This window comes from Sinocyclocheilus anshuiensis, unplaced genomic scaffold (assembly GCF_001515605.1).
Source record: "Sinocyclocheilus anshuiensis isolate Anshui unplaced genomic scaffold, SAMN03320099.WGS_v1.1 scaffold13, whole genome shotgun sequence".
NCBI lineage: Eukaryota > Metazoa > Chordata > Actinopteri > Cypriniformes > Cyprinidae > Sinocyclocheilus > Sinocyclocheilus anshuiensis.
Genome location: NW_015538026.1, coordinates 543,602 through 553,079, shown reverse-complemented (window position 1 = coordinate 553,079; position 9,478 = coordinate 543,602). Strand labels below are relative to the sequence as shown.

Below are 9,478 nucleotides of genomic sequence, written 5' to 3'. Positions count from 1 at the left end.
TTTAGTCTTTGCAACTTTACAGATCTTCTTTATGCACCAAGAGCTTGTAACACTCCAAAGAGAAAGGAAAAATTGAAATCGCATCATATGACCCCTTTAATGGTGGAATTCTGAATGTCATCTATAGGAGTGATAAAACAGCTAGAATAGAATGATATAGAATGATGGAATTGTGACTGTCACATTAGCAACAGTGCAGACAGATGTGTTTTACATTCATGACAAATGAACACTTTTGATCCAATGAATGCAAAAAGCACTGACATTATATATATATATATATATATATCTCGTAAATGTACTAATGTGCAACTTGATTCAGGAACACACACATTTCTGCAATGCAGTAGTTTTGTATTTCCTCGCTGTATGGTTATGAATGTCTTGTGTCTTCCTAAGGCTAGATTCCCCTTATGAATTCTTCAATGACATTTTACACAATGTCTCGTTCTGGCCCAGGATGAAGTGCAATCTGAAGAGTTCAAGAGACCTCTAAAGATCTAATCACCTATAAAAAAGTGCTTCACTAAGATTAGTTGCAGACAATAAGAAAGAACAAAAGCATCACATTTCCATGAAAAGGTACTTATGTTTCTTTCTATTGTATCTCCCATTGGAAATTAATCACAAATCTAATCTTAACGATTTCACCTAGAAGGCAATGAAATAGATCAAAAATAATGGAGATCAATGGAGACCGTTTCTCAGGTTTTACTCCTAAGAAAAAGTCCACATAATCTTGTGTGTCTCCTTTAGGGTTTCAGAGGAGATCTCAACAAAATCACAAACTGTGCTCAGTTTAACTTAAAAACTGCTCAAGTGTCAAAGATTTCAGTATAAACAATTATTTCTCAACAAATTCTACCAAGACTAAATTATCTAAGCTATACTACTCTAAACTGAAATCTGTATTATTTCGACTTTGTCAACAGTTGTCTCATTGTGTGTCTATTGTCTAAAGAGTCTTTGTTTTCTGTTGAAGAAATATATTTCTACCAATAAATGCTGAGCTTAATGTAAATGTGAATAACTAGACTGAAATTCTTCCTGCAGTCCGTTTTTTTTTTTTCAAAAACATGATTAAACATTTAATAAGGTCCTCAGAAAAGGTTTTAAATTTTACATTAACTCTGAGAGCTACCTTTATGACCTGCACTATAATTAACACTTCTCTCTTAAGATATGATTCTTTAAATCATTCGCAGCAGTAAAAAGAGAATCCATCTCTCTCTGAACCAGGATATGATGATTTAAGAACGAAGAGGGTTATATATAGTCCTGTTTATAAAGAGGAAAGAGGAAAGTGAAACGTGTAGCAATGGGAAATCCATACAAAGGTCTGCTTTCAGCGTCAATATTAAAGGTCAGAGTCTGATGGAGAAAAATAACAAAGGTGAAAACCTGACAGAAAGCAGTTTGAGTGTGGACAGAGTGATCTGACTCGGTGTGAACTGAACGTGGCACACAGGGTGATGTCAGAGTGATATAGATTACTCCGGTGTGAAAGGTCAGCCACGTCTTTGGATAGTCACAGATAATAGACTGTTTACACTCTCGCTTTCTTTATTACTCTGCCTCTTTTTTATTTTTAGGCTTTTGCCACATTTATTTTAAACCCTACACTCTCGGAAAAAAGGTACAAAAGCTGTCACTGGAGTGGTACCTTTGAATAAGGTACACCTTTGTACCTTTGAATAAGGTACACCTTTGTACCTTATTTACCCCTAAAGCGTACATATTAGTACCTAAATGATACATTTTGTACCTTTTTCTGAGAGTGTACACTCTTAAAAATAAAGGTGCTTAACAGGTTCTTCACAGCGATGCCATAGAAGAACCGTTTTTGGTTCCACAAATAACCATTCAGTCAAAGGTTCTTTAAAGAACCATCTCTTTCTTACCTTTTTATAATCTGAAGAACCTTCTTTTGCCACAAAGAACCTTTTGTGAAACAGAAAGGTTCTTCAGATGTTAAAGGTTCTTTATGGAACCATTTAGACAAAAAGGTTCTTCTATGGCATCGTGAAGCACCTTTATTTTTAAGAGTGTAGAGACAAGGAAAAATATAACTGACTGTACAAATATATATAATTTTAATGACAATTTCTTTCTTGTTTTCTGGTAAATATACTGTATCTAAACAGTAAACAATCTTAAGATACAGTATGTGACGACTTATGTCTTATGTGAGGTTTTCCTCTGGCTGAGTTGGATTGTTTTCTGAGGACACCTGTTGTTGACTTCCGTTTGGGCTTTTTAAAAGAAGCAAGATGACTGGCTACAAGAGAGCTGCACATTGGACTTGATTTAGTTTGGTTTCCTTTAAGTTTGTTTCTTTTGTACATCCAACATTGCTACACTACATTACACCTCCATGCATTCATTTAACTTGACACCACTGATTCCTGACTGTTACATTCTACATTGTTCTTCTTTTTGTTATAGTTTGATTTTGTTAATAAATTTTGCATTCTACTTTTGGCTTTCTCGTGTGTCCCTGTTTTTGCTGCATCCCTTTTGAGCCACGGGCCGTAACACAGTACTATTCACAATTTTCATTTCTGAAAGAAATTATTATTCATCAGGGATGCATTAACTTGATCACAAGTGACAAGACATTTATAATGTTATAAAAGATTTTTTCTGCCGTTATTTTGAAATTTCTATTCATCAAAAAATCCTGAAAAAATCTATCACAGTTTTCACAAAAACATTAAGCAGCACAACATGTTTCTTGAGCAGCAAATAAGCATATTAGAATGACTTCTGGAGGATCATGTGACACTGAAGACTGGAGTAAGATACAAAAACTGTATTTAAAAAAATCCTAATACAAAAACTGTAAAACAGTAATTGTACTAGCCACCGAGACCACAACACCAGAGTCAAGTCTAGAGCTGGAGTCTTTGTCGTTCACTCACTCAATCTCTTAAACAGCCTGACTGACAAAGTGAGAGATACTGGGTGATATCAGTCTCCAGCAGGATGGGACACACTAGTATCTTTAGGCGTGGGACAGGAACCATGGCAGGAACTTATCAATATTGGATAAGGGTTGAGAGAGCTGAACATTCAAAACATTAAGCAAGGTTATCAGATTAACTACCTGCTGTTGTAGTCACACATTACAGCTGATAAAGCAGATGAGTCTGATTTTAAGTTGATTATTGAACCTTATCCTTGAACCAACAGAGAACCAAAAAGAGAGCCCATCATTACTCACTCAACACAAAAGACAGGTTGCAAACCACAGTTTTCTTGGTAACACTTTAGATTAGGGAACACTATTCACTATTAACTAGTTGCAAACTAGCATGCATATTACTAGCATATTGGCTGTTTATTGGTACTTACAGAACACATATTAATGCCTTATTCTGCATAACCATATTCATGAGCCCTTAACCTCACCTAATATACCTAAACACAACTACAACAACAACTACCTTACTTACTATTAATAAGTATTAATAAGCAGTAATTAGGAATTTATTAAGGGAAAACTCTTAACTAATTACAAATATGCATTCCCTAATCTAAAGTGTTGCTGTTTTTTTTTCTTTAAACAAATACTGCCTAATAGATAGTATGAAGATAAAATGAATGAAGATACGTCCAAGGAACAATAACATCTAATGATCTACAACGAATTTAAGAAAGCTTTAGAAACAACCAGGTAAATATTTAATAATTACGTTTGCTTCTCTGTAAAAATATATTATTATTATTGTTCTTATTATTATTATTATATAATTATATTAATAATTATATTATTTAATATTATTTAATTTAATATAAATAGACATTCACACTAGCATTCAAACGTTTGGGTCAGTAAGAAGTCTCTGTTATTGTCACAAGGCTGCATTTATTTGATCAAAAATGCAGTAAAAACAGTAATACTGTGAAAAAATTACAACTTAAAACAGCTATTTTCTATTTTGATATCTTTTAAAATGTCATTTATTCCTGTGATAGTAAGGCTAAATTTTCAGCAGCCAGTTTTCAGTGTCACATGATCTTTCATAAATCATTCCAAGGACAGCATTTATTTTAAACAGATTTTTTTGTAACAATCTAAAAGTCTTCACTGTTGTTTTTTTCACAATTTAGTGCATTATTGCTGAATAAAAGTATTCATCTCTTTTTTTTTTAAATCTTACAAACGTTTCAACATGGTGTAATTAATATTATTTATTTTAATATTCAAGGACATTTATTAATACATATTTGCTTCTTTTAACCACAGTTTTTTGTACATCACTAGTTTTAAAAATCGATCAGATGGAGGTATCTTAATAGGCAGGATTTTATTCAAACCTTGGATTCGGACTTGCCTTCCTTCCTCCAGATACTGCCTGTCAGTGCAGCATTTTTCAGGTTTAGGACGCAACCTTTATGCCAGAGATAACAGACACAGAGGGGCAGGAGGTCATATTTCCTAATGCCAGAGATATCAATGGATCAGACCACAGTATATGGTCGAAGGCTCTGAGAAGTTTTCCACAATACTGGCATCCGTGCCAAAGGCCAGCCTTTCATCAGTGCAAACTGAAGAGGACCTGGCAACCCCTGAATGCTGATTACAGTAACTACTACAATAGCCATGTTTGTTGTTCTAGTTTAACATTTAAGTGGCTATTCGGGTCTTGTTTACTGGAGCTCTTTTCCAAAGCTGTTTGACGCCATTACTGTGATAACATCCTGATGGCTTCAGCAAGATTCTGACCTTTACATCCTCTGAGAATGTTTACAAAAATTACATGTTGCGACGCGGCAATTTCAGAAGCATTTAGAAAAGTCTAAATACAGTACATACGCTTACATGAGGGTGATTGTGTGTATTTTCGTCCGTACCCTGCTTTGATGTAGTCCAGGAACGTGTGTTCGGCTTCCACCAAGAATGAAAGCAGTGTCACCTGGGTAATTGAACAACAAAGAACAGATGGTTTACACCAGCATATGAGCACAAACCACATCTGCCATGAAACAATCCATCATGGCATTATGCAAAGACTCTTCTCTCAGCTGTCAGGGTCACACAGTCTTTTTCATTAGTATTGCCATTAGAGAACCAGAATCTTTCCATGTTGGGAGGAAGACAGGTGACGGACTATTCATTTGAGTTTTGATTACAATTTCAAAGCCAATTCAAAGCAGTCAATGCGGAGAGACTTTGTGGATCATCAATCACTGTTATCCACCTGGACCTCCAAAGTTTCCTTCCTCACTGCTCTCCTTATCAGAAACAGAAAGCACTATTCAGTCAGGGGACTTGGATCTCAGATTCTCGACTAATTTATCTGAATAATATCCAGACGTTCAGAGTCCTTGTGCAGTACAGCTAGACAAAATTAATCCATGTAAAAATGCAGTGAATACAATGCAAAAAAACTAATTTCTGTCAGTGTTTTTGTCTAGATTTATGGAAAACAATATCTAAACATCCTTAAAACAGGATAAAATTTCTGAGAAGCAAAATTGCTGTTATTGTAAACTAAAACTGAAATTGACAATAATTCTGAAATAAAACAAAATACATATAATTACTAAAATAAAGATTAAAAATGAAAATATAAATATAAAAGCTAATTTAAAATATTAGTAAAAAATACTATAATAGTATAGAAGTAATACTAAAATAGCACTGTTGTTAAACAGAGAAAAGTATTTTTCTGAAAAAGGAGAACATGCTTTCAGAGAACATCTCTTGAATTATTTTTATTGTTTATGTTTTCCAAATATATTTTTTTTCTTGTTTTAGGCATAACCCTCACAAAATTTAGTTCAGTTTTCTTCAAGCAAGAAAAAGTATTTGACAGTGTCATAAGAAATGTAAACTTAATTTAAAATATATTGAAAATAAATCTTATTATCTTATGCAGTATTACATTTAAGGTACATTTAGCATGTGTAAATGTTTGTACTGGAAAACAAGACAAAAAGTACTGATTTGTGCAGAATTTTAGGATAGCAAATTCACTACTCACTGTGCCAGAGTTGATGTATCTTCTCTTTTTAAGTTTCTTTTTAGGATTCACCACCTGAAAAAGAAAATATAGAAATGACACATCATTTACAGGAAGAGTGGGAGTGTGTGTGAGAGACAGAATGAGAGAAAATGGTTCTCATTAGACCCGTTACTTGTCCAAAAGAAGAGAATTTGAGAGCACTGCTACTGGATCATTTCCAGTCTGCTAGTCATTTTTGTTCCACTTACTTTCAAAGACACAACTGATCTAAGTGTTCAGATGCTTTGAGAAATCCAGTTCAGGTCGGTTACATACACAACCTTGGCTAACAGTTTGGAAACCAGGACACAGATGATGTGATTTGTATGGATTGGGGTTTAACTGAACCGACACCGCAGCTTCTAGTGTTGTTTGTCCAACTCAATCCCCAGGAAACCCCAGATCCTTTCAGCACACAACTGAGACTGTCACGCTCCTGTAGAACATCTCACCACCCCCTCACCCCACCACTGGGCTAATGCTAGGGTGAATACACACACACACACACACACACACACACATGGCACATTTATACACACTCCTCACCCCCACATAGCTGTCTGTTACTCTCTCTCCTTCTTTCTCACATAAACACACGCTTTGTACCCTGTCATCCGTTGTCTCATTGCCCTTACTTTTTTTCTTGCTCTCTTCCATAAACACTGAAAAACAATCTCTCACACTCATTTGCTGCTGCTGTACTTGCTGGCAGACAAAGTGTGATAATCACAGAGAGCGAATAAAGGAGACTTGAAATGGTGCAATTTTCATTGCTTGCTGGATCTCTCATGGAATAGACATTAAGAAAATCCAACTTCATGCAAATGAAAGCTCAAGTTAGACAAAATATTCCTACATTTTGTTCATTATTAACTAAAACCAGCTCCAACATGGCTGGTCCAGGTTGTCGGTTTGGTCGGCACAGCATTAAAACTGTATTATTACAATATTATTACTATTTAAATAACAACAACATTAAAACAAAATTATTAATAATAATAATAATAATAATAATAGTTGTTGTTGTTGCTGTTCAGACATATAAATATATACTTTTTTAAATAATGTATGCATTTTATAATTATAATATTTTGAACAACCACTTATTGAACAACCACTCTAAGTGCACTAAGTGCAGTCTCCCCTATATTAGTCAAAACTGACTCACTGACTTAATTTATTTTTCTGACATCATAAATTCATGAATCTAGAATCACTCCTTTATCCGAATACAAGAGATCCTCTGATGATCAATGAATCAGTATCTGCTTCAGTGAACTCACCTCGTACACGTTGAACTGACTCTGGCCGCGAGAGAGCTCTCTGTAGCTGGTGGTGAACTCCCCGATAAAATCATGACTGAAGCACAAAGAACGACAAAGAGACTCTTACTGTTTGTGATGATGAAGATAAATGGATTTGAACTTCTATATGAAATCTGGAGTGATCAGTATTTGTTACTGCCAGGTATTTTAGAGCAGAGCTGACTGCAGGAAGCTAGAGGGAAATTTTGTCGCTACGTTATGAAGGAAAAATTATGATTTGAAAAAATAAAGTGCTTTTCTGTAGGGTGTACCAAATGTATACTATACTGTACATAGGAGAATATATTACATAAATGTGCAATGTGCAAAACAAGCAAATGTGTGTGTTTCTCTACCTGCCATCTCTGTCCCAGTCGTACACCTCCACTTTAATTGACCTGAAAGATTTAAAACACAGCATTTAGAAACATGGTTTGCGATATTTCAGACACCGAAAAGAGAGTGGCAGCTGAACTGATGGATGCTTTCCGATTTAAACAGGCCTGAGAGTCTCACTGTGTTTTTCATCTCCATGCTAAAACCAACCAATTACAGGCCATTATCCAGACAGTGCACTCGGAATTAAACAACGGTCGGCAGGGACTGAACTCCCGGGCTGTGGAGCAGCTGTGGAGCATCACCTGACAGGACGCAGGCGAGTTTCATTTAAACATTAATTACATCTGAAGTTTTGAATAATTAGAAACTCATTCTGTTCAAATCAAGTTAACGTGATCAATTACACAGAGACAGCCGAGATTTGTAGCCTCGTTAATAAAAATGGCTTTCGAGGGTAGGCTAATAGCTCTAAATGGCATTTGGCGCCGAAGCATGTCACACACTTGCAGTGGTGTAATGTAACGAAGAAATAATACTTCGTTACAGTACCTACTTAAGTATTTTTGGGAGTATCTGTACTTTACTTGAGTTTTTATATTTCAGCTAACTTTTACTTTTACTCCACTACATTTCCTAATTAAAATGTATACTTTTACTCCGATACATTTCCCCGAAGCATATTCGTTACTTACTACAAAACAGTCAGAAGTCAGAAGAACACGGACTGCAGGAAAGCAGGGGCCTGTACCATGAAGCCAGATTAGCTGGCTAGCCAGGTAAGTTTCAGTTTAGTTTGCATCAATCCTGGGTTTTAGGTACCATGAAAGTGGCTTGGCTTTTAGCGGCATTCATTGCCTTAGTAACTAACACTCCACAGCTAACCTGCTCTGGGGTAGGTTATGTTCTGGTTTAGAGATCTCAAACCGAAATTTGACCAATCAGCTTCAAGCAAAGTGACACATGGCTTACGCAATAAAGCCACTCCCCCAGTTTCTCTTACCCCAAATTAAAGGACGCTACATAGTAAAACATTTTTAAAGATAAAATTGTCTGAATTTAGAGATGATTATTTTTTATAATTATTTTATATGATTTATATAATTATTATACCCTTAAACCATTACACAAGCTAGCTTAGTTTAATAGTAATTATTAAGCTTTTATTTTAAATTAATATAAACATATAGATAATATGCAATATATGTTTTAGAATCAATAGCGTTAAACATGACTACATATGAGCTTAGATTTTTAAGTGTTTTTATACCTATAAATCTGATCAACTCTATGAACTAACTTTACAACTTTTACTTGCACTAATAAGGCAAGATGTTTTCTTTAAGTTTTCCTCTTTCATGGAAAACTGTAAATTGTAAATGTGTTTAAATTCTTCATATTGTTCAATATTTTAATCCTTGGTAGTAAATCGCACTGACTCTCTCACGAGAAGTGAATCACAGTTTCAAGGCATCTGATTGGCTGTTCATTACTGATGTCACTCTTTCATCTTTCACTCAGGATCAAGCCTGAGTTGACAGCTAGCTTAGTTTAATAGTAATTATTAAGCTTTTATTTTAAATTAATAAAAACATATGGATAATATGCAATATATGTTTTAGAATCAATAGCGTTAAACATGACTACATATGAGCTTAGATTTTTAAGTGTTTTTATACCTATAAATCTGATCAACTCTATGAACTAACTTTACAACTTTTACTTGCACTAATAAGGCAAGATGTTTTCTTTAAGTTTTCCTCTTTCATGGAAAACTGTAAATTGTAAATGTGTTTAAATTCTTCATATTGTTCAATATTTTAATCC

General features: G+C 34.7%; 1 protein-coding gene across 1 annotated transcript in view; it reads right to left on the bottom strand.

The window, feature by feature from the left end:
- The window catches only part of LOC107680032 (copine-8-like), a 72,921-nt gene that overhangs the window by 14,926 nt on the left and 48,517 nt on the right, over nucleotides 1–9,478 (bottom strand). Inside the window, exons 12-15 of the mRNA XM_016475791.1 lie at nucleotides 7,672–7,713; nucleotides 7,295–7,370; nucleotides 5,991–6,044; nucleotides 4,858–4,919 (exon numbers count right to left, since the gene is read on the bottom strand). Coding sequence (XP_016331277.1) covers nucleotides 4,858–4,919; nucleotides 5,991–6,044; nucleotides 7,295–7,370; nucleotides 7,672–7,713 — 234 coding nt within the window. The remainder of the gene's footprint in view (nucleotides 1–4,857; nucleotides 4,920–5,990; nucleotides 6,045–7,294; nucleotides 7,371–7,671; nucleotides 7,714–9,478) is intronic.